The sequence below is a fragment of the Dermacentor albipictus genome, chromosome 7, assembly GCF_038994185.2.
Source record: "Dermacentor albipictus isolate Rhodes 1998 colony chromosome 7, USDA_Dalb.pri_finalv2, whole genome shotgun sequence".
Taxonomy (NCBI): domain Eukaryota; kingdom Metazoa; phylum Arthropoda; class Arachnida; order Ixodida; family Ixodidae; genus Dermacentor; species Dermacentor albipictus.
The window spans coordinates 40,885,434-40,911,203 of record NC_091827.1 but is presented as its reverse complement, the minus strand read 5'-3'; the positions used below and the strand labels follow the sequence as shown (position 1 = coordinate 40,911,203).

Below are 25,770 nucleotides of genomic sequence, written 5' to 3'. Positions count from 1 at the left end.
CAAACTAGCGTATCCCAACACGCGACTTGCGGCAGCCGCTGAACGCAAGCGGCGCTCAAGAGAGGCTGAGCGTATATGTCGAGTGCAACAGGGCGGCGAGGTGAGCCTTACACCACAGAGTCCAGGGACGCAACGAGCCAACGGAAGAGAGGCAATGCGTTTGAAGCGACTCGTTGAATCTCCGGATGCCAAGGCAAATGAAGCTCGGAAGCGCCGTGACCGCCATTTTGCCACGACAAGCCGAGCAAGTACAAGTCATTCGAGTGAAGTGGATGATGAGGATGGCCAACTACACTCCGACACCACCCTACAAGACGCGTGTCCTCCTGATCGACAAACGGCGCTGCAACAGTTCCAGGCGGCCTCAAATTACTTGAACAGAGACTTCGTCCAGAACGACATTGCATGCATTTAATAAACAAGCAAACATTCACATAACAGTGTTTCCGATGCAACAAATCGCCGCTGGCAATGATGTCAGGCTTCCGCCATTTCGCAATTTAGTCTCGACGAAGTGTCTTCCGTTTATTTCTGCTCGCTGTGTATGTTCTCGCTGCTTGCTCAAGGACCACTTTTCGATAACATCTTTCCATTTTCTTAGTCTGTATGCTACTCCGGCACACAAATACATGACAGGAGAGACTGCTTGAAATGATGAATGTCTCTTTCCTTCTTTATCAAATGCAACAGTGCATTATTCGTTTTATTGTCATGGTTTCATCTGCTGAGAGAATGTCTGGTCGTCTATATTCTTTATTTGTTCAGGGTTTCGTAACGACTGCACGAGCTTTTCAAGTGTTTCATGGTACACTCTACTAGAAGACATGAAGTTGCCAGTACACTGAGGTACGTCCTGTCGAAAGGGATGCGAAAGACCATTGGGCAGCGATGAGGACCCGTTTCTTTACTTTCCTCACATACTACATTATCGTTCGCTTTGTACCGTGCGATGGTAAGTTCTGACGATATTAATAGATATAAACTGCTGTGATGTGGTTATATAAGAATTTAATTTTGTTTGAAGTCAATCCCGTCAGAGTTGTTCATATTATAATCGTACGTTCATTATGGCGCCACAAAGTTTTCGCATGAAAATTATACTCTGAAATACGTCATCAGAAAATCGGCATGATTCCTGTTTTGCAACACATAAATGCTCACGTTAAGAAGGCGGCATGAGCAAATGACTGTGCTGTATAGTTCGCGAGGAAAAAACGCACGCCGCAACTGCTCATTTCGGAGGAGCGTAATTGATCTTTCCGTCAGCGGCGTCGTAACAAACAGCCTCGCTTTCTTCAAGCATTCTAGAAGAAATTTCGGAAAACACTTTTCATCAAACTTAGTTGACGTAAGCAATCTTAAGCGTGTAGCGAATAGGTCATACCCGCTTTTCTGTCGAGCTACTGGTCCGCGACAAATGCGTATTTATGAAGGTCAAAAGGCCTCGCCAGCCAAATGTAGTATTTTACTGGTTAACTTAAAAGGCCCTCCTGACCAACTGTGGCTGCGGGAATCAGGCATATGATTGTGCTCATGTCTGGCATATACGAAAATATTTCTTCTTCACCAAGTAGATGAAACGCGTCATGTTGTCTGTAGCTTCTTACTTCGCCGTGACGTCACTTCACAGCGGTGCTAAGTTCGATTGTGAAGCTCCGAACACCACCACAGCCCGCCTGGAAAGCTATCCTTCGCTATCATAAAACTATGTAAGAAAAATAATCGCTATTTGGAGGTCTACAGTTTCCTTATACTTGTCGCCGATGGTATGTAAAAGGTGCTTGTGGATGGCCTAAGGCTGCGTTTCGCAAGGGCATCCTCATATCTAAACCACTCATGCTTTCCAGCGATTCCTCTCATCGCATCTCAATTACCTTTTTTTGCAACTTGTTGATTTTTTTAAATTATTGTGCATTTCTGTTACTGTAGACGTACGCGCACGCCCATTCTTTTCTTTCAGATTGGCTTGAGGAAACTAAAGCAACTATGCATGTCCAACAAACTTATGTCTTGTTCATGAAAGAAATGTGCGTTTTCCAATTAATTAGGTTGATGTGTTTAGAAGAATGCAGCTGCACAGAAAAATGTCATGTGGTGTTATAAGGCACTGCATAGAATACGAAGCAGTAGCTCCGTACCTCCTTCCTCAGTTCCGCGCATCCACTGAGTATCTGCAGTACCCGTCACTTTTCTGTCCGATTCGCTTTTGTCACTTGCCTGACAATGACAATCTTGCGACTCGTGTTAGCTACGCACCACACGTGACCTCGCGATGAAATCTTTGGACGGCTATCGCACGCCATTCGTCATGGTTCTACTGCAGAATTTTTATATCTACATTACTGCGGCCCCCGAAATCTGTCTTACAGGGTGTCAGAATACAGTGCATGGATTTAGGTCAAATAAGAGTGTGACAAAAAAGAAGTGAAGTGATCCTTGAGACATGCAGAAGTAGAACTGCAAACATGCGGCTCGGCACCGTAGGGAAAAGGAAGGGGAAGAAGAAAGCGTTAATGCGGTGAGACACCAGTGAGTGACTTGGCTATGTCTAGTGGAGACATTTCTCCAGCCGCACTCTGGAGTTGACAGTGGGTGGCCCAGAAGAGGTGGCCCAGAGATGGGTCCATCGAAAACGTGCTGGCTTTCCGTCTCCCTAGTATGCTGCGACCATGCACCGCGTACCCGGGCATGTCACCACTGCAGTCCCTCACCCGCGCTGTTGCAAAGAATCCAGCTAAGAATTCACCACATAGCCACTCACCAGCACCGCCATGTGCAACGGCGGTAACCCATACATCGAGCGCTGTCTGTGCTACGGTGGCTACCTGTTCGTCGGGTCCCGTCGTATGCCATGATATCCCGCTGACGACCTGACCAGTCCTACGCCACGGCGAACCCTTCGAGGCCATGGCAACTGAGCGTGGTCATCACCGTCTGGAATAATTTTGGAGTCGTAACTACTGTATAGTTTTCTGTATTATCAGCGTCTGTGCATTCTTTGTTAAAAGATGTTTCATTAGATGTCTGTTTTTTCATGATAAATGTTTGTTGGAGGCGTGCGACCTGTATATGTCTGTAGTCTGCCGAAGTTCGTTACTATTGGCGAGCCTTGCAAGATTTTCTCTCGGCCGGTCACGAATTTTTGTAGTTGAGAGATGGATAGGGGCATGATTATTGCTGCGGGTAGAGAGCAGAAGCTCATCAAGGAGCAGGGTCTAATACTAATAAGGGATGAAAGAATTCGTGTACGAGATACACATATAGAAAAGTGGTCGCATTTCATTAAGCTTATAAAAAGAGAAACCAGGCTCGAGAGAATGCAATCGACCTTTGTGGTAGGTATATTTGTTTGGTCCATCAGCATGGCAGGAGGGAGGAGCGAAAACAGAGAAGCGTAATACAGGGATGTTGTGATGTTATAGAAGAGAAGCCTGCGATATTGCCACGTTGCAGTGACAGGAGTGACAGTGAAAATCACAGTAGCAAAACTCAATCATGAAACTAACTCCTTATTGGGTTGACCTGTGCCCACAATATTAGGCAGCACTCCCACAACGATAACATCAAGCACAGCTGGCGATCTTCGCAAACCTAATCAGCGGGTCAAGTGCATCGGCTATTAAATGACTCGTCGAAGTTTCCAACGTAATCGCTGGCACCCACGTGCCTTCCAGAATGTACTACAAACTTCGTCTCGCGCCTGCAGTAAGATTGCAGGAAGTTTGGTCGCGAAAGACAGCGAATATAACCACAGATAACATTCCAAAAGCTTCCCATACTTGCAGGCCCAGCCTGCGGCGAGGGATAGCATTCAGTATTTCTTAGCCGGGGAAAAGCGGTCACCTAAGAAGGATAAACAAGTACACGTGTCAATATCTTAGTTGTTGTTGCGGCAAGACAACTACGTCAGAAATATCGCTGACTACTCCATCACGACCTATATAACGAGCGAGTAGAACAGCTGAGATACAAAAATGTTTCTGTGATCAGCGAGTTGAGTGTAGGTGGTCGAGGTAAATCCAATAAACATGACTGCCAAGGAACACCGAAGCTCACTCATGAAGGCATGAAAAAATACTGCACCTTGTTCCAGCGTACCACGCCTGTAGAAAGGAGTGCATGGGGAGATGTCATGCAGGAATTAAGAGTTCCTGGCCGCTGGAATACTACAGAAGGGATTACATCCTCTAGCAACAAGGTTTGAGAAGAAAGGTGGGAAATATGCAAGAAAGACAATGAAGGACATCATGTGCAATGCTGCACATGTTGTATGAGTGTCTAATATGGGGCAGCCTACACAGATTAGCTTCACCAAGAAAGCTACTCTCGCTTTCTAGCTAGAAAGGGAGAGAACAAGAGGGAAAAGAAGCGACAGGATAACTAGCATGCTGGGAAAGTGCCTCTCAAGAAGTTGCAAAGCAGGTATTACCCTATGGCGCTGCACGGCGATCATCGAAGCGCTTCGATAAAAATAACAAGGATCGGTCGAGGAACTGTGTAATATCAAGAGGTGTACATATGCGTATGTGCAGAGCTAGAACCACGAATGCCCACAAGCAGAAGGCTCACGCAAACGAATAGGAACCTAAGGAAGAGTCAATTCAGGACAAAGTCATTAGATGCCATAATGATCCTAAATGTGCGACGCGTAATTGTAGGAAGAGACGCAAGGTGTTGAGAGCAACATGGCGTAATAATTGGGTCGGTAAGCAGATATGGTGGTCAAATGGTGAGGAAATGAAGCTGGAGTAAAATAAGAGTCTGTACGAACCTGTACACGATATGCCTAGTCATATAAGAGAGAGGTACGCAGAGAGGTAGCAAATCGTGGCAATCTGTGAAGTGGCGGAAAACATGAGGGTAGCGTTAGTACTTGCAGGATCAAAAGAAAAATTATTTAGGAAATACATCTAAGAACTAACACTTTTCAGGAATGCGAGTAAGGAGAGTGTGTTGAAATAGTACTTAGCTTTATGACATCGTCACACTCAGCTATTGTTCGGTTCAGTGTGTAGAACAAAACTATAAATTGAATATTACGTTTTGTGAAATAGTTTAAACATTGTCCACACTGGCGTAGATAAGGCCTTAGAAACATATTTAAATGTATGTTGGGAATTTTTATAAAGTATTTGTGTGATAGAAAGCAAACAGGTAGTATAACACCACTTGCAGTTTGTTGCTGAGGATTGTGTTGATACGGATTGTAGAGAGCAAAGTGGTGTTATCGCTGTTCGGTAACTGCCGTCACTTTTGTAGGTGGTGCGTATAATGACATATCAGGACATGGAGTTAGCGTACTTGGAACTGTGGACAGCTCTGCACGTCTTGTGCAAATCTCGATCAAAAAATTTCATAACACGTTGCAGCGCAAGTGACGACCGCTTCTTATTTAAAAAAGAACTCTTATAAAGGGGGCCTACGTCATGAGTAATAACCGATTATTGCGCGTGTTGAAGTGTTGTTCTGTGTCCCTCAGAACATACCGTTTAAAGTTACCACGTATTTCTAGAGGTATTTTTGTAGTATTCCTCGTTATATTTATTAATCGTGACTCGTGAGTCGTAATAAATTCAAAGAAGGTTACGACGCTGGTCGTTAAAAAAGAATACGTGAGCTTAAAAGAGAAGAGGATAACAGACCAGAAATGAGGAAAAGACAAATGAGCGAGCGTTTGCAGACGTCAGAATGGCCTTGCAGGCACGCCCACCAACTGTGCGCTGGTGACGTGACCAGGAAGCATTGGGACAACGACCGAAGAGGGGATGTTTGACAGTTGGCCGGCGATAGGCGCAGCTCCCGAGCCCCGTCTACGGTGCCTCGGCAGTGCTGCGAAACCTCAATTCAACCCCGTTAGGCCGCCACCTGCAGCCGTCCAATGCCACGCATACAACCACCACCTGGCCACTTCAGCGACCCGGCACACTACCCACTACCACCCAGTACTCTGCCACGTTAATCACTGCGGAAACCAGCCCCGTCAAATGACAGGGAGAGAGGCCGACACCTGAGTCACATCGAAGCTTCAACGGTCCGCATATTCGGCGACGTCGGACGGGTTTCCACCGACTGCTTATGCTCTGCATCTTAATGAACTGTGAACCTATAGTTGAAGTGTTGTTTTGTGTCCCTCAGAATATACCGGTTAAAGTTAGCACGTATTTCTAGAGGTATTGTTGTAGTATTCATCGTTATATTTCTTAATTGTGACTCGTGAGTCGTAATAAATTCAAATCGTAATAACTTCGTGACACAGGGAGATCCTGATTGTAATTTACGTACCGTTAACTCATAGAGACGCCGCAATAACCTGTCCCCACAGCGAAGATTCATATGTGGGTTTTCGGCATGGAAGACACTGCCATTGGTGTGTAAATATCAACGACACCAGCCAAGTGCACGTATTATCGCTTTCTCGGAAAGGCCCTGCAGACATTGTAACAACCATCTTACTTCTCATATACTCTATTATAACATAAAAAATGCCCCTTAATACATCATCATCATCAGCAGCATCATCATCATCATCATCATCAGCCTGGTTACGCCCACTGCAGGGCAAAGCCTTCTTCCATGCTTCTCCAATAAACACAGTCATGCACTAATTGTGGCCATGTCATCCCTGCAATCTTCTTAATCTCATCCGCCCACCTAACTTTCTGCCGCCCCTGCTACGCTTGCCTTCCCTTGGAATCCAGTCCGTAACCCTTAATGACCATCGGTTATCTTCGCTTTTCATTACATGTCCTGCCCATGCCCATTTCTTTTTCTTGATGTCAACTAAGATGTCATTTACCCGCGTTTGTTCCCTCAACCAATCTGCTCTTTTCTTATCCCTTAACGTTACACCCATCCTTCTTCTTTACATACCTCGCTGCGTTGTCCTCAATTTAAGCAGAACCCTTTTTGTGAGCCTCCAGGTTTCTGCTCCGTACGTGAATACTGGTAAGACACAGCTGTTATACACTTTTCTCTTGAGGGATAGTGGCAACCTGCTGTTCATGATTTGAGAATGCCTGCCAAACGCATCCCAGCCCATGCTTATTCTTCTGGTTATTTCAGTCTCATGATCCAGATCCGTGGTCACTAACTGCCCTAAGTAGATGTATTCCCTTACCACTTTCAGTGCCTCGCTACCTATCGTAAACTGCTGTAATCTTCCGAGTCTGTTAAACATTAGTTTTCTGCAGATTAATTTTCAGACACACCCTTCTGCTTTGCCTCTCCGGATCAGTGAGCATGCATTGCAATTGGTCTCCTGAGTTACTAAGCAAGGCAATATCATGAGCGAATCGCAAGTTGCTAAGGTATTCTCCATAAACTTTTATCCCCAATTCTTCCCACTCCAGGCCTCTGAATACCTCCTGTAAGTATGCTGTGAATAGCATTGGAGAGTTCGTATCTCCCTGTCTGACGCCTTTCTTTATTGGGATTTTGTTGTTTTCTTTATGGAGGAGTACCGTGACTGAGGAGCCGCTATAAATATATTTCAGTATTTTTATATACGGCTCGTCTACACCCTATTGCGTAATGCCTCCATGACTGCTGAGGTTTCGACAGAATCCAACGCTTTCTCGTAATCAATGAAAGCTATATATAGAGATTGGTTACATTCCGCACATTTCTCTATCACCTGATTGATAGTGTGAATATGGTCTATGTTTGAGCAGCCTTTACGGAGTCCTGCCTGGTCCTTTGCTTGACAGAAGTCTAAGGTGTTCCTGATTCTATTTGTGATTATCTTAGTAAATAGTTTGTAGACAAGGGACAGTAAGCTGGTCGGTCTATAATTTTTCAAGTCCTTGGCGTCCCCTTTGTTATGGATTAGGATTAGGTTAGCGTTCTTCCGAAATTCCGGTATGCTCGAGGTCATGAGGCATTGCGTATACAGGGTGGCCAGTTTCTGTAGAACAATCTGACCACCACCCTTCAACAAGTCTGCGGTTACCTGATCCTGCCCCGCTGCCTTCCCCCTTTGCATAGCTCCTAAGGCTTTCCTTACTTCTTCTGGCATTACCTGTGGATTTTCCAATTCCTCTAGACTATTCACTCTTCCATTATTGTCGTGAGTGCCACTGGTACTGTGTAAACCTCTATATGTAGAGCCACTTTTTATATGTGGCACTCCTAAAGAAAAAGAATATAGTCCTTGTACAACACGAAAGCATTCTTAAGCTGTATACACAAGTAGCTGCCGTCTAGAATACTACTAGGAGTGGAGAAGTACTTATAAATTTGTTGACAATTTTAAAGAAAATTGTACAACTGGTAATGATACTTTACGCCAAAATTTCTGTTCCAGTGTATCTCAAGCAAAAGAAACCACGATATTCTGTCTAAACCTGGTTCTTTATCTCCAAAGACTCGTGCTCACTCTTTTCGACGTTGAAGTAACTTTCTAAGAATGTTCAATTTTGGTTTTTCATTCGTTTGCAAGAGAATATTTTACAAGTCATATGAGGACAACTTCACCCGAAGAATATGAACTATGTATGCATAATGGTGAAACATTGTGACCGTAATATCTATTGGACATTTCTTAATATAATGTTTCAACAGGAAAAACATTTGCAATGTCAGTAGCGCAAAACTAAAGAACCCGCATGAAATACAATGAAACAATATTTTAAACGGCTCGTGCACAATGTATCAGTAGTCCGCGTGTGAATTGCTGCGAACACGGGAAGCCATTAGCCATGCCAAGGCCAACCCTTGACCTTGGTCTTCTGGCTGAGATGACGGTGCAATTTCCGCGCATGGTTTGACTTTCGCGGCCGATCGGCCTGTGACGTCACGTCGCCTACGAAATGCACCTTCAACATTCATCAGCAGAGCTCACGCACCACCTACTTCCTTGCTTGCGATGGCACCAAATAAACGTGCTACGGCATGCTGCGCCGAAAGGCAACGGCATTCCCGGCCGAACCTCAGTTGCGTCCGGCGAGTGAACGCCAGCGTGAAGCAGAACGCATTCGCATGTTCGCGGCGCACGCAGTGAACCCTGCCATCACATTCCTGAAGCTCAGCGCGTCGCAGCTCATCTGGCTCCCCAAGGCACAATGGAGCCGGAAAAAAATGCTCGCACCTTCCCCGAAGTGACTCGGCTGCAGGATGCCGCTTCACAACAGGACGTCACGCGCCAAGCAAATCTGCAACACGGCGGCCGACCCGCAAGTCACACGCCTTTCGCTGCAGCGGACCGTGAGTGCATGAAGCACACATGCAACATCATCTGTGAAGACCCGTTACACTTTCTTGCTCTGCCGATTCCCATGCAAGAGGGATCAACAACATCCTTTTAAGGTATTCTCAAATACACAGCGAGTTAAACGAACGTTTCGCTATAAGTACAGCGCCCGCTTCGCTGTTGGTTTAGATGCGTTTTGAAATGAGAACAGGTGTTCCAGGTCACAAACATGACAAAGTTTCTGCGAGATCCTACGCTGGAACATGAAAGGTGGACGCGAACAGTGCAGTAGCCTAACCTAATTATTGCGACAAAGATTTGTTACGATCCGCCATATCAGCTGGTGAAGCCTTGGGTCATGACCCAAACAGCATCCTTGACTCGAAATGAACATTTGCTGATTTTTTTCTTTTTTTATTAATATAGGACAGAGCTAATTTATTGCGTTAGAAAATTGGCATGCAAGCCTTGGTCAGGTACGTTACAGAACACACAAGTTTAATAGAAAACGCCGGCTACCAGGTTGCACACGAGCACCCAGCGATGTAGCATGTGAAATGAATTTTTCGAATAAATTTTCAGATCAATCAATTTTGATTGCTCTCGAAAAATATTGAATCTTTAAAAAATGATTTTTTTTGCAGGTAGGAGAGCTGCATCAGGCCAACGCTGCTTAGCGATGCCAACAGAGGATGAGGATTGTCAAAGTCCAATCAGTAAATGGTTTTATAGTAAAATTGAACGACGTTGTGTGAACTTTATGTATGGAGATTGTCCAGTGGAAGGCAATATTTTTAACAGCAAGGAGGAATGCGACAATACTTGCAAAGGTAAGCCAAGTTTCAAATACTTGTGGGGGTTTGGTGTGCGGGGCGTTATTGCTTGCATACGAAAATGTGTTTGGTTCTCCCTTGATATATTCTGTATTGCTTAAAAGCACTGTATTGCTGCCTTTGTCTGACATCACTTCCGAAACATGCTACACACGGCAAGAGAAAGTGCACCGAATAAAAGCTTAAAATTTAGATACTCAGTACAATATGACTCCTAGCTTCCAATCTGGAAATTCTGTGGAGCAGAACATGGCGTTTCTATTTTTATTTTAAATGAGTCCAGAAGTTTGTTCAGCGGGCATTCTTTTATTGCTGAAGCATATCTAATATAAGTGGGATGCTCGTAATCAGGAAGATATGGTTTCAGCGATCTGATACTATCGGCTATTTACAACCAACCCTTATTTTCTCTCTCCAATATTACGGGATCCAACAGTGCTTCGCTTTTACCGAACAATCAATAGTACCCACACTAGTATATTCTCACCTATTTCAATAAACTTTTATCACTTCTGTGAAACTTCTGTAAAGCATTTCTCACCTTCATTGTTTCCTATGATTAAAAAAAAGCTAACTGCCACCTCTCGTCCACCCAGGTTTTTCAATGGAATACAAGATTGCTAGCATGCTCGAAATAAGAACGATGCTGTTAATGCGCCAGAAATTGAATTTTTCGGTCACATATGCCGCACCGCCTAATCGTGATTTCCGAAAAAGAAGCATTAGGCAGAATAAAGAGCTGAAGTTTCTGCTTGCAAAACGTTCTAAAACATGTACAGGCTGCAAGAGGAACAAATTGTACAGTCTCCGAAGGTAAAAAAGCAGCAGATACTTTGTCTACGTAAGAGCTTCTTGAAAAGATACATAGTAAAAAAAAAACATTGAATAAATGTTTCAAAGGTCATTGGGTGCTGTGCCTTTGTAATTAATAAACAGCCTGAAAGGTTGGGTACGAGGATTTTAGCGTATTAAGTACAGTTCGATGTAAATATAATCGATAAAATGGAAAGAATTTTTTTAATCGCATTAGAAAATAGCGCGATAAGGTTCGCCGAAGAATCATGCATTGGTGCGCAGACTTTTCTACTGCAGGATCAGTGCGTAGCCACACTAGACGGCAGGCGAATTGATGCACTTCTCAGGTTATAGTTTACTGTTTGGCACCTGGTATCCAGATGCAGGAGCTGGACAGCATCCGGTGAAGCCCGGCGGTGGGCCTGTTAAAGGCCGTCCAGGTCACCAGAGACCGTCGCGGCAACATGCTTCAAGCGAGGAAAATGACGGCAGAGGCTCCAGGCATTCCGGAAGGAAAGGTGACGGTCAAAATAGATGCATAATACTCAGTGATTTGAAGGTGCCCAAGTCTGAGTAGCATAGCCTCTATAAGAAGAAGAAAAGAGCTCGGGCAGAAGGTAGAGCATCTGGCCTGCTACTCTGCGCAAGGGAAGGGGAATATGAGAAGGAACAGGGTCACATTAGGGGATAAAGGAACAAGATGAAACAACAAGATGAAAGAACACACCGCATAAGTACTACCATCACAAGCGCGAGTCCAGGCATGTGTCGCCTAAGAAACGTGAAAAAAACACGCATTTTCTCTGTCGTCTGCCAACACTCTGGCCATGCGCCTAGAAGGAAGTCGTCCGATAGTAGTCTCCTATCTAAATGCCTCAAGGTAGCTTCCAGTGTCAGTCTTTCGCACGCATACACTGGGCCCACCACGAGCACACGGTCTATAGCCTCATCTACGCCACACGCTGAACAATCCGGGCAGTCTGAAAGTCCAATGATCTGCAGAAACCGGCACGTGAAAGCAAGGCCTAAACGTAGTCTGTGTATGGGGCAGGCATTAGGGCCTGGAATTCCATGCAAAACTGAAAAATGCATAGCGGGATCCTGCCTTTTAAGGTGGACATGGCGAGCGTCTGGCTGGGTCCAATATCTCCTCGTGGAACTCCTCATTAATTCCCACAGGAGGCACGGGATGTGCCCGCTAAAGAACAGCGGAACAGTACTCAGGCCATTGCTGAGGGTGCGCCGTGCTTCAGCATCGGCTGTCTCATTACCATCGAGCCCAAAGTGTCCCGGGATCCATTGGAGCTCAATTCAGTGGCATTTTTTCTTCAGTGCATGAACGGAGCTCGGTGATCTGTAGCGGCATTGCCTGATAGGCGGTTTAGCGCAGGAAACATTCAAGAATGTGCACCACTGGTTTCGAGTCCGCGGAGATGCACAACTCTTGAGTTCGTGCAGTGAAAAAAGCGTACAACTTTCAGTATTTAAAGGATCTTGTTACGAAGTAAAAAATTAGGAATTGGTGGTAGTCATAGCATTGGTCGTTAGAGCAGTTTCTTTTAAAGATAGAGCACTTGGGCGTTGAGGCACGCTCGTGCTCTTGTGTTGAACTGAGCAGTTCTTACGAATAAGACGTTGAAGCGAGGGGGTGGGGAAGTGGAGGGGTGTGATGGCTTCGCGGTGAAGAGAAGGCGGTGAACTGCTCGTATCACTTACTTTGTCCTTCCTAGGAAGTTTAGTAGAACTTATCGACCTGACATGATGCAGCTTCTTACTGAACTCCTTCGGCATTGGAGAATTTATATCTAAACTTAGTAACAGTTGGAATAGAAGTGGCAATAATATTTGCCACTGCGCAATCTTCGATCCATCTTATTATATGGCGAAAGTTGAACTGGTAACAATTGTACTTGCGCAAGCCTGTTCCGGTGGCTGCATGGAAAGACATGAGATAATATTGTCACGTGGTCGTGACGTCAATGAACACAGTAGCAATACTGTGAAAGGCGAAAACTAGCTTATATTAGGTGAACCTGTGCCCACAAAACAGGCTACACTTAAAGCACAACGAGAGCGGCGAACACAGTCGGTGATCGTCGAAAATCTGATCAGCGGCTCAAGCGCGTCGGCTTTTATACAGCAGTCGTCGAATGTTCCAGACTAATCGTTCGGACCCGGGTGCCTTCCACAAAGTTCTACACCATTCGCGTCATGCGATGAAATCAGATAACACAAGATTCAGCGACAACAGGCAGCCGGGTAGAAGCATCGATAACTTTCCAGAAGCTTCGGATACATGCAGGCGCGTCCCGCGCTGTGCGATTACATTTGTTAGGCGGCGAAACGTGGTCGCCCGATAAAGATAAGTACACGTGTCAATATACTTACTTCCAATATGGCGAGCTATCATAATATCTGAATCGAGTGCACATTTGTACATAATAGCACCATAGGCAATTTATCAAGCAGTAAGATTACCTGTGGCTATAAATGCGAAGTATTTATGTAATGATACAGATAATATTTCCTTGAAAGATGATCTGCATGTACATCGTTTTTTTACGCTGAACAGAAATTAAGCAAGCTTTTTTTTATTTAGGTTGCATTGCACTAAAAAGCAGGAATTCAGACTTTGCTGAAGTAAGCAAGGCCATATTGTTACTAATACGACGGCGCACGCTGTTAGCTAGGCTTCTAAATACGCTTATTCCATGCTCCAGAAGAACCTTTGAAATAGCTTCCATTGCCAGCAAAAAAATATGTACCTAGTTTGGCGGACAATTGATCCTTCCTGGAGGAGCAGTCTGCCACAGACAAATGCAAAGATTCCTCTGGGAGCGCCTTGGACCGGAGACAAATTGAGAAAAGCACAGAAGATATGAATATCTTCTTTTTGTGCGCAGCGCCTCTGCGAATCCGCGTATATCCACGGTATTATTAAGATTAACGCTCGTACTGGGGAACCTTTGCGGTTGTGTGCTGGTATGATGCATCTACAAACAGCGGGTGTAAGGCGTACGCTACAATGCAACAGCGAAGAAAGGTCATAAAGGTCAGAAAGGTCAGAAAGGTCGAAATCGAAGCACTGAAAGGTATATGAATCATTACGTAACTACCCGAATAATTATCCGCAGTTTCAGTGGCCGTATAAATTCCAGTAAACATTCGATTACAAATAAATTACCAAGCACGGCATCACGCACCGAGAGGAAAACATGAACAGATATCACTTGACGACCGCGAGCCCTCGCTCGCTCTACGTTCGCATTATGAAGCCTGGGCACCGAACACATCTTGTTGAATCTCGCTTTAACATGCCCCCGAAACTTAAGCTTACGCGGCCTCGAGCTCTAGGCGTGCGAGAAGACAGGACGCAAAAGCCATAAGCGACGTCTTCTCACCCATAGTTTGCAGCAGCCGCAGATTCCCCGCAAGGCTGAGAGCACGAGCCACGTACGCCCTGAACGTGACACATGGTCTCGCGCAGGCACCGACGTGCTAGAGGAAATGACGTAGGCTAAACCCTGGTCCCCCTCTCGTAGCATACGGCTTTCGGGGCGCAATGCGGAACCATAGCGCCTTGGACTTCGTACGGAAACCCACGACGATGGTGACGCCGAAGGCTGCAGCAAGAAAATGTGTCAGGGTTGTATCTATAATTGCTATGGCAATAAACATAATTATGGTTGTGCGCGTTTTGCTGAAAATAACGCCTAAATATGTAAGCGGGGAAGAACAACGTTGTCACATATCCCAGACCAGGTGTGGGCCTCATAGCAACGTAATAGCAGCCTCGAGTTTGTTATTTACTGCAGACGACCCCATTCGCAGGCAAGGGATGAGGAGTTTCTTCGTGTACGCGTGGGATATATATTTAAAAAGTCAAATTTATTGGCTCTGTCTTACTTAGATATTTTCCACTTATGCAATATTTGATTTGATAAGCTTTCCTCTTCGACAGATGCGTAAGCACGGGCAGCCGTCATCTATATGCAGCTGCTGCGTGTGGCGTGTAACATTGGTAATGCGGGATTTATTGCTTGCACACGTACGCTATGACGTCGCAATCAGTTCCTTTCCGTAGTTTTCCTGAGCGTCTTTTCTATGTGGGCAAAACGTGCTGTGAAGCCAAAGAAATGCCCCTAAAGGTTAGTTCATCGCAGCAGTCGCCCGACTGCAACGTCTCCTTGAATAATTTAATAAATCGGCAATTTCTTACGCAGGCCAGCTAAATAAAGATCTTCATGGATATGCCATGTGAACTCGTAACACATCTTTCCGCCATCACAGCGGCCATGGACGTGCGATCTATTTTGCTAACAGATTGAAAATGATGGTGCAAGTAGATAAGCGGAAATAGTGAAATAACTGCCAGGCCAATCCAACAACGCGTGTTTTGTTAATGACCAGTTTGCGCGGGCACACAGGCTTTCGCTGCCTTTCTTATACATGCAAGGTCACCCCATTTCGCCTGCGTATGGCCCACTCTGCCAGACATTTAAGTAACTCGACTTGTAACTCAAGTGATTTTCTGATAATATATCTATAGTTACACTCATGAATTTCGCACTCTGCAATTTTTTTATTTTTTTCTCATTTGTTTAGGATTTCATCAACCGTCTTCTTGGTGATTTCTGATGAACAGTAATTATTCCCTAAACTTCAGTAACTGAATTTTTTATTAAACCGATGCTCTGATATCATACCTACACTTAAAGCAATGACTTTTGTATTGTACTGATTTTTATGATTAATTTTGAATTTCGTGTCCGGTCTTCTCAGAGGTGAACCTCTAGTGCAGCGCAAGAAACAAGAGTGTCGCTCAATGCTCGTGTCACTAAAACATTGCAGTAAATATTTCAAACTCCTTTAGGTGGATTGCCCTTACAATAAATAAACAGTATGGCAGGTTGGAAGTGAGCATATTTGCTTAGTGAGTGCACCGGTAAGCATACATAGCACCCGATAAAATGGAAGGAATTGTCTTAACAGGGGAGCTGTTTAAGCTTTAGTTCCGCCGTGGAGCGTTACCAGAAAACTCGGCCCAGCTGTGCGGCGCTTCGCGTCGCCTTGCAACCACCTGCGAGAGCTCCGAGCCACGCGACCTCCACGCACCGCACGCGCATAGGGCGGAGTCTTGACGTCACAGGCGTGTAAAGGTTTGGAACAGCTGGCGCTGTGACACACCTCTCGCCTCCTCTACTCCGTTCGCGCGTGCTGTTGCCACGGAAACACTGAAGAAAGTCCGAAGGCTCGACGAAGAAGCGGATTACCAGGAAGAGCGCCACACTGCCAAAGCGATGCATCACTGCCTAGCTAATCCGGGCAACTGCGCTGAAGCTGTGGCTCACAAGAGGCGATGGCAGTCGAGAATCCCGCGTTTTATCCCACGGAACACAAGAGTCGGCGAATTAACGCTCGACGCCACCGAGAAAGCGATGCCGGCCTGAGTATGCTCGAAAACTTCAAGCGTGAAGCCCGCCGAGCCAAAAAACTTAGCAAAACCTAGCATAACCTCGTAAAACCTAGCAACAACTTAGCCAAGCTTACCAATAACTTTGCAAAACCTAGCACAGCCTCGAAAAACCGACAAGCAACTGGGCAAGCCACGTAAAAAGTAAGTGATCAGAAGCTACACTGCTCACTCCAGCATTGCACCACTAGTGCAAGTTGCTCTCGTTTCTTTATTCGCATTACAAATGGCCATTAAGGTTCGCGGAAGAATGATCGATCGGGGCACAGACTTTCTGCTGCAGAATCAGTGCCTCGAAACACTAGAAGCAAAGGTAGTTGATGCATTTGTCAGGGCATTGCTCACTGTATGACACTTGGTATGCAGATGAAGGAGTAGGAAAACATAAGGTGATGCCCGGCCGCACGAGGGTGAAGGTTCCAGGCGTCCCGGAAGAAAAGGTGAGGGTAAAAAGAGATTAACAATATTAACTGAGAGATGAGAAGCTACCGGAGTCCCAGTAACATAGCCCATGTAAAATCGTACGATGAACACTAGCCTACAATTTTCAGTCTTGCAAGGCCCTTGTGACGAGGTAATAAACAAGGAATTGGTGGTAGTCATAGAATTGGTCATTAGAATAGTTTCGCTTAAATAGCTTAGAATAGAATAGCTGCACTCATACTCTTGTGTTTTATTGAGAATTCTTACGAATAAGACACTCAAACGAGGGTCGGGGGGGGGGGGGGAGGAGGCGTGTAGATGGCCTTACGGTGAAGAAAAAGGCAGTGAGCTGCTGGTATCAGTGATTTTATCTTTTCTAAGGAGTTCGGCAATATTTATAAATCTTACATATTGAAGCTTCTCCCTGAACACACTTCGACGTTGCAAGATTTTAAATGTTGATCTTGTAACAGTGGGTATGAAGTAGTAATGAGGAGCATATTTGCCACTGCACAATGTTGGATCCATTTTATTATATTGCGCAAATTGAACTGGTAAGAGTTGCGCTTGCTCAAGCCTGTTGCATTTTTGCATGGAAAGACATGAGAAAATTTATTGACTTCCAATCAAGCGAGTTATCATAATATCTGAACAGAGTGCATGTTTGTATATAATAGCACCGCAGGCAATAGATGAAGATAAGTTAGGGTTAGCCGTGACTATAAATGCCAAGTATTCATGTAATGATGCAGGTAATATTTCCGTGCAAAATGCTGTGCGTATGCATTGTTTGCCGGCATTGAACATAAATTGAGCAAGTATTTTAGGTACCATTGCTCTCAAAGGTCTCCAATAAGGCTTTGTTGAAGTAATCAAGGCCATATTGTTACTCATATGACTGCACACACCGTTTGTTTGGCTTCTAAATAGGTACATAAAACGCTACTAAGAAGGGCTCGAATATCAGTCAAAAAATATTTCTCACATGGCGAACAATCCCTAACTCGTGACACACTGTATGTGCCAAAAGCAATCTGCCAGAGAGATATGCAAAGCTTCGTCTGGGAGCGCCTTACTTACGAAAGAAATCAACAGCAGCACAGAGGCTACAAATATGTTATTTTTGTGCGCACGGCTTACAAAAATGCGAATATATGTACGGTATAAAGAAGATAAACGCTCGTATTTCTAGGCCTTTACGGTTGTGTGCTCGTATGATGTATCTGGAGACAACGGGTGTAACACCGACGCTACAACGCAAGAGCACAGAAGGATAATCACAATTTCATCCGGAATGTTCAGCACTGATAGCTATATCAAGTTTTTCAGGAAGTACCCGAATAATTCTTCGTAGTTTTATTGGCATAAAATTTGCAGTAACCATTTGATTACAAATTAAATTAACAAACAAGGAGTCACGCATACAGAGGCAAACATGAACAGATATCATTTGATGACGGCGAACACTCGCTCGCTTTACGATGGCATTAGGAAAGCCGTGACCTGGGAGTGAACAAATCTTGCCACGCCTCCCTTTAACAAGTTCCCGAAGCTTGGAACTTACGCGATCTCGGGCTCTAGGCGTGCGAGAAGGCCGCACAGAAAAGCCATTGCTGATTTCTTTCTCACCCATCGTTCATACCCGCCGCAGATTTCCTCCCAGGTAGAGATTACGAGTCACCTACGCGGTGAACATAATACACAGTCTGGCGCACGCACGGACGTGTTATAGGAAAAGACGCGCGCTCAGCCCCCACCCCCGTCCCATAGCATACAGACTGCTAGGCGCAAAACGGAACCATGGCGCCTTGGGCTTTCTACGGAAACCCATGACCATTGCTATGAAGACAGCGACAGCAAAACAAAGTGTACCCGGAGTGTGTGTGTATATATATATATATATATATATATATATATATATATATATATATATATATAGTTGTTATGGCAATAAAAGTTACTACGGTTGTGCCTGTGTTGCTGCAACTAACGCCTAAGCATGCAAGCGTTGTCGAACTACCTTGTCACATGTGCCAGACCAGCTGTGAGCCTCATAGCAACGTAATAGTAGGGTAGATTTCACGATGTACTGCGGACAACCGCATTCGCTGGCAAAGGATGAGAAGTTTCTTCGTGTGCGCGTGAGAAATATATTTGAAAAGTAAAATTTATTCGGTCTGTCTTACTTAGCTGTTTCTGCTTACAGGCTGTTTGATTTGACAAGCTTTTCTCGTGGATAGAGGACGAAGCGCCTGCAGTGGTCATCTACATGCAGGTGCTGCGTCTAGGGTGTAACATTGCTAATGCGTGATTTATTTCTTGCACAAGTACACTATGACCTCGCACATCAGCTCCTTCCCGTAGTTTCATTGAGCATCTTTTCTAGGTTAGCAAAACGTGCTGTGAAGCCATAGAAATGCCCCTAAAGGCTAGTTACTTACAACAGTCTCCCGATTGCAACGTCTCCTTGAATAATTTATTAAATCGGCAGTTTCTTACAAAGGCCAGCTAAACAAAGATCTTCAGAAATATGCCATGTGAATGATTTTTCTCCTGCCGTCATAGTGGCCATGGATGTGCGGTATATTTTGCTAACAGATTGAAAAAGGTGGTGCAAGCGGATAATACGAAATAGTGAAGTACTCTGCCAGACCAATGCAACTGCGCGTGTTCTGTTGTTAGCCAGTTTGCACGTGGACAGTGGCTTTTGCATCCTTTTTTATACATACAGGTCGGCATATTTCGCCTGCTTTGGAGCCCCCTGCTTAACCGGAAATCAAAACAATAACCGTGTGCTGAGAATGCTGTCACTGCAATTCTTTCTTCACCAAAGCCGTTTACACAGAAAAGCATTTTCTCCCAGTATGTAGTAGCTGTGAGCGCATGTGGCTTTTTTTACGTAAATCAGAATATTATAGTAAAATATCTACATATTTAGGGTCGATTCTTATGTGTATCTTAACCAGACATAGCTCTTAAATTAGGATATCATGATATCTGTCTGTTCTATTGCATAGGGTTGAAACCTAAGCGGTTTCATCGCTTCTGGTATCACACATGAACTGACTGAAAAGAAGGATGGCAGTGAAATAAAGGTTTTTGTGCTTCAAATCATTACATTTTCCGCAGACAGCTATCACACGTCGGCTTGCAGTATTAACGGAACACAACGGATTGCACCCTCTTGTCGCAATTACGCGTAACAGGTGCGCGTGGGATGGCATTAAACATGACGACGGCGTAGTCTCTCGCATATTCGAGCCCAAGGCTTGCTATTCGTGCATTGGGACAAATGTGCAGGATCAGAAGAAGACACCAATACCGTCAGGGTGCCTCCTAGAGGACACGGGGGCAACCGCCAGCCACACAGGCCGAGCAGACCGCACAGGCCCAGACCGCCCGTGCCGAAACCACATAGACCCGCCGGAGGAGTAAAACATCGGCCACGCCCACGTAAATATGATCCTCTATTTCCTGCGATAAAGTCCTGTCCGAAATAACCTGACGCGACGCTACAGCTAAGCACAAACACGCTAGGCCCATCGGCCTACCTATAGTTAAGCACTTACGCACGTTTAGGGCGCTTTGAAATGACTTACAATCGTGTGCGAAGGCGTACACCATATTTGTATTTATTTTGTTATTTTCGGTACCCTCAATCGCCGAGAAATTGCAGAGGAGAGTGAGTGACAACGTATAAACAAAGAAAAGAACAGAATGACACTTGCAGCGTTATACAGTATGCGCGGCAAATTGTAAAAGTGAACTGAAATATAACAGAATGGTACTAAAACAAATATAACTCAACTGAAGATAAATAAACAAAGCATGTTATTGAATACTATTGACAAGATATGAGCGCCAGAGAAATATTGAAAAGGAGAAGAAAACAAAAAAAGAAATATAAGCGAGGGTGTTCAGAAATGAGAACTTGTTTACATGTAAAAAATGCGATCTCCGCAATTCATAACAGCTTGAGCGAACACATGACGCGATAATTTCACAGCCCTGTACGCACAGTCAGCTACCGAATAACAGGTCTCTTGGCACTGTGGGTGAACATAAAGGAATAAAATACTCAATTTTTTAGCTCTGCCACATCCGGGAAAAGGAAGCTGTGGAGCGAGACCAAAAAGAGGGAACTGCGACGAAAATGCTGACTTGTGGTTTAATAATGGAAACTTCATGACTTGCTCTCGAGTGCCAGCAGGAAGGTGCCCGACTGTCGGATCCTTCTTCGAAAGCTGTGAGGACTGCATGCAGAAATGCCGCCGTAAGTCAGCACACATCTTCATTATCGTGCTTGCTGCTTGTATCAATCTTTATAATGAGACACCGGGGCACCATTGGGGGAGTTGGTAAATGGAACTACTACATGTAGTGTGCTTCTGTGTGTAAGCTTGTGGCTAACACAGAAGCAGCAGTGTTATAAGCTTACTGTTAGCCACGCAAGACACGGGAAACAAATTAGGCCAGTAAACTGAAACCATGGACCAGTTCCCATGGGGCGCTGCGAATGCGTCAAGAAATTTCTCCGACACCCTTGGATGTCATAAGAACCGTGTTTAGGCGAGAGACATTTCTGAGGATTTACTGGCATTCTCATACGAAATATCAATTGTCATTGACACTTTCACGGTTGGCATGTTAAGCCTTAGAAATTATTCGCATTGGCTTCAGTTTGCAGTGCAGCGTGGTCTTACCGCATTATATTACCTTAATTTTGCAGCTCGGAAATTGCGCATGTCCTAAATGTACAGAAATGGTCAAAAGTTTACGGGACGTTCTCTTCTCTAAGAAAGCAAAATAAGACACAATTCGTCTCTCACTTACGCGAGTAGAAGACTAAGTTTGTCCCACAGACTAGCTAACGTAGCTTACTTGAAGTCCATAATGCATGCCCAGCCTTAAAGAATTTCACCTTTCCTTTGCATCACCAGTATTTATGTGCAAGGCGGGAAAGAAATTGGGTTAACGATACTTAAGTGACTGCCGAAATCATCCTTAGATTTCCAAGAACTGAAGTCAACGACGTAAGTGCCATTCCAACCAATATTCTCGCTTTTTGAAGGCGTGGAACGCAGCGACTAAGCGAGTTGTAATTCTGAGGTTTCCGCTAGAGAGTCTTACAAATATGTAATCATACCGGTATCTGGGAGTCATCGTAGTTGATTCGTCGCAAATGATCACCCCCTCTCAGAAATGGCTACTTTCGCAAGGTCAAAAACAGCACAGAAATCGATTGGTGTATGGCTTCATTAATACACAGCAATCCGAAGACCAGCGAGACGATGTGAAATTGACGATAGTAGCACATTATTTTACCACGATTGATTGGTGTATACTTTCATTAATGCAAAGTAACCCGAAGGCCAGAGAGACTATGTGAAATTGACGAAAGTAGCGCGCTATTTTACCACGAAAGTATATTTTATTTTATGCTGCAGCTTACCTGGATTAAGATATCATACTTTAATTGTTTAAACCAATTTATATTATAGCATTGGCGGCCACATGTAACATAATTGCAACAGCCGGGGTTGGCTATTATACACCCAAGCAAGATACGTCTGGAAGCAAAATGAAAAGCTTGGAGACCACGTAATCGAAAGGGAATCTATCATTTTGTTTCAGTCAAATTACCCATAGGCAAAATGTTAATAATTTTTGGAGTGAGGACAATTAACTGCACTTTCGATGTCGCAATGCAACAAATGCTACAACGTGCTTGAACAAAAGCCCTTTCTACACCACCTGAATTGGATTCGCGCGTGCACGTATTGCTATATATGTTGCTGTAAGTATTGCTGCGTATTGCTGTGTATAAACGCCGGCTATTGGTGGCGTTTGCTATTTCGGCAAAGGTTTAAATGATGCCTAAAAAGAGGGATCCGTTTTAAAAATCTCTTCTGCGTGTCTCATAAACTTAGTATCATCTAGAAGTAGCCATTTCTTTAGATATTGCGCAATCTTCGCACATTATATAACTGCGAATATAGCATCGTGTATATTCGTTCGGAACAGGCACTGAATGTAACTATTGAATTTTTTAGCTGCCTTTGACTGTCACCCTCTTCCACTCATCTTTTTTTTTTCTTGCAAGACATTTTGGTAGCAGTGGAAATAAACCTCGCCTTTGCAGCTACGATACCAATTTACAAAAATATTGTACTGTGAGAGCAGTTCAGTGCTTAGAACATGTTTACCAGGGCTTCCGCGTTACGAGGAAACAATGCTGTGCCGCTTACGCTTGGGCGTCGCATTCACGAATGCATGTACGTTTCTGATTGGAATGGCTGATAGCGCCGAGTGTAATGCCTGCGGTGTCGAAGAAACTATAGACCATCTACTGTGCTACTGCCCATCATTTGAAAATGAAAGACAAGATCTCTGCACAGCTCTCAACCAGTCAGATAGCAAACCGTTCACCTTAAACAAGATCTTGGGACCGTGGCCTCGTATATCGCCGCTACAAAAGGCCACAAAAGCGCTGCTGCGATATTTGAAAGAGACAGGATTGAGTCAGCGTCTGTAATCTGGACTGAGTGACTGAACGATATCCCCGGTGGACTTTCTCTTCTTTCTTTAATCTTTCCGTCCCCGTTTCCCTTTCCCCAGTGTAGGGTAGCCAACCAGGCTCAGTCCTGGTTAACCTCCCTACCTTTCATTTATCATTTGCTCTCTCTCTCTCTAGAACATGTTTACAATAGTGTGAACACGAGAAGGCCGTAACTAATCGCAATAGAACTGGCAGTCCCTACAAGAAGCCCCACGTGATGCACAGCCACACCCTTCATCAAAGAAATTGGCCTGAAGGGAGAAACACTAACTACAGTGGCTATGTTTATTGTTGCGCTTGAACATTTAAAACGGGATTTTGGCTATACGGGTGTCCGACTGACGCCGTCACATCGACAAGGGCACTGCGAACAACGACATCGCAAATGAAATGCTACGTAGATTTTACATTGTGCGCCCGAAAATTCACAGCAATCTATTGCACTATATAAGCCCTGCCGACGAGTAGGCAAACATCATTCGATTTCTCAAATCTGGTAGGTTGCGCGGCGTAATTTTGTGCGTCGCATCAATTGTAGTAATTTTATTGCCTTAGTATCTATACGGACAATTCGTGCAAATTTTAGCCGTCGGTGTCAGTGTGACCGTGTAGCCTTTTATATATTGATTTATATGTATGCTCTATGCTTATACATGCCGTATATGTACATTAATTGCATTGGTAGACTATTCAATCACTAAAGTTGCTCTTACTAGGTCTTGTGTCCTTCATTAAATTATTACTCGAAATTTTGAGTATGGCAGTCCATAATCAGATTTTATAAATCTGATTATGGACAATGGATTATGTTGGCAATCGTAATATGCTTTGAATTGTCCCTGGTTCTAGAACGCGCGCCTAGACTAAACGTTCAGAGGCAGCCCGCACCAAGGTTGGGAGGATCTCTTGCTGATAGCCGGAGATCAGGCACAATGCATCTCGGTTCAGGAATAAGCAATGCTGACGAAAAAGAATGCCTTTAATGTGAAGCTTTCGCCATGTCGATAAAAAATAATTGATATTTATTTCATACGGTTATTGGAGAAGAGCCTGCGAACCCAGATGCAAGCTACCAACTGCCATGTTTTCATTTGCATGCTTGCCAATGACTGTCAGTCGCATTTCAGCCGTGATTCTCTAAGACGGGTCACAAACCAGTAGACTGATTGTTACACTGCGACATTATTTACTTACCACATACATAGCATGTGTTTTTAAAAAGTTGCGCAAAAGCTGTGCGTTTAAGCGTTTGTATTTCTTTTGTCTCCTCGTCATTTGCACTGCACAATATAAGTTCTCAAGAATACGCAACAAAGTAGGGCGAACATGTGTCGTGCTTGCGTGATTTACTGGAATCGGCTATATTGGGAGGAATTTGTACTCTAAGTAACAGCTATCCAAGCATGTTCCTGAAGCGAGATTGTGTTAAAGAGAAACCTTTTGTGTAAATTACATTGCAACACCCATACATTTTTCCCGAGCGTAGTTGGCGACGTTTGTATTTCTTAACTGAAATAGCTATTGTAATGTAAAGTCTATCTTTCAGAATTTTACAGAGCACTTTCCGGTTTAAACGACATTTCTGTTGTTTGAAACAGGGGCCCATTCAGGTTGTGGAGTCTAAGGACAACTTCCTTAATGACATGGGAAGCGTAAATACTAGCATAGACGCAGCGTTTTACTGTTGACATGGTAAAACTGACCAGGTTCCTCAAATTCGGCATCACGTGCTAGTAGGAGATCTGCTGCTAATTAGATCGGTGAGAATCCGCAGCCCAAGAGTCTTGAATTATGTTTTATATTTAATTTATTAATCTGTCATTTAACTGTCTTTAAGAAGTTTTGATAATATTGCCCGAGATGGCTCGTGGTTGCAATATTTGTTTAATATATTTATGGACTGGAGGACACCATAATGGAAGACGGTACATTACTGGACAAAATACAGCAAACAGTAATTATTGTAGCGGGTATTTTTAAAGGCTGAGCCTAGTGACGACAAAGTAAGCTTATTTCGCCAATTTTCAAAAGTTGTTCCAACAGTTAGGAATGCGAATTTCATATTTATATAGCAAGCTCATCAGAATGAAACGCATATAAGTAGCTCACACAGTCGGCTCCCAAGTGAAGGTGCCATTGTAAATATTTTTGTATATGTGGGGTCTCGTTAGACATATTAAATAGATTTTGTCAAAAGTAATGACACTGCTAACTAATATGTGATTATAAATTTAGTTTTTTTTCTCTCTAATACACAAAACTTACAGCACACCAGCTCCGCCAGTGCCAGTTCAAGACCTGATCATGCGCTACAATACCATAAGAGAGATGGAGGCGGTGCCCTGCTGCGCAGTTTGTTGCATTCTGTGGAACGTTAAAAAACGAAGTTTGGAATAAAGGCCATATTATGAACAAAGTTGGAACGTCATGGTATTCTATGTGTTATTGGGTTCACTTGTCACGCCACCATCGCCACAAATTAAAACAAACAAACATCAGG

General features: G+C 44.2%; 1 protein-coding gene across 4 annotated transcripts; it reads left to right on the top strand.

Moving 5' to 3' along the window:
- The first annotated feature begins 772 nt into the window (after nt 1-772).
- LOC135920972 (basic salivary proline-rich protein 4-like) lies at nt 773-25,706 on the top strand. Of its 4 annotated transcripts, XR_010570378.1 has the most exons (7): nt 779-956; nt 9,836-10,017; nt 11,196-11,333; nt 16,655-16,728; nt 20,012-20,164; nt 20,802-20,984; nt 25,538-25,706. XR_010570378.1 is itself a non-coding variant. In XM_065455259.1 (6 exons), the coding sequence occupies exons 1-6, from the start codon at nt 889-891 to the stop codon at nt 25,570-25,572; spliced, it is 759 nt and encodes a 252-aa protein (XP_065311331.1). In that variant the 5' UTR covers nt 773-888; the 3' UTR covers nt 25,573-25,706. The 4 variants fall into 4 exon arrangements, 3 of the variants coding, with proteins under 3 accessions (XP_065311331.1, XP_065311330.1, XP_065311332.1); XM_065455259.1 differs by lacking the exon at nt 16,655-16,728 and having other exon boundaries at nt 773-952; nt 9,832-10,017; XM_065455258.1 differs by lacking the exon at nt 16,655-16,728 and having other exon boundaries at nt 777-956.
- Nucleotides 25,707-25,770: the final 64 nt, after the last annotated feature.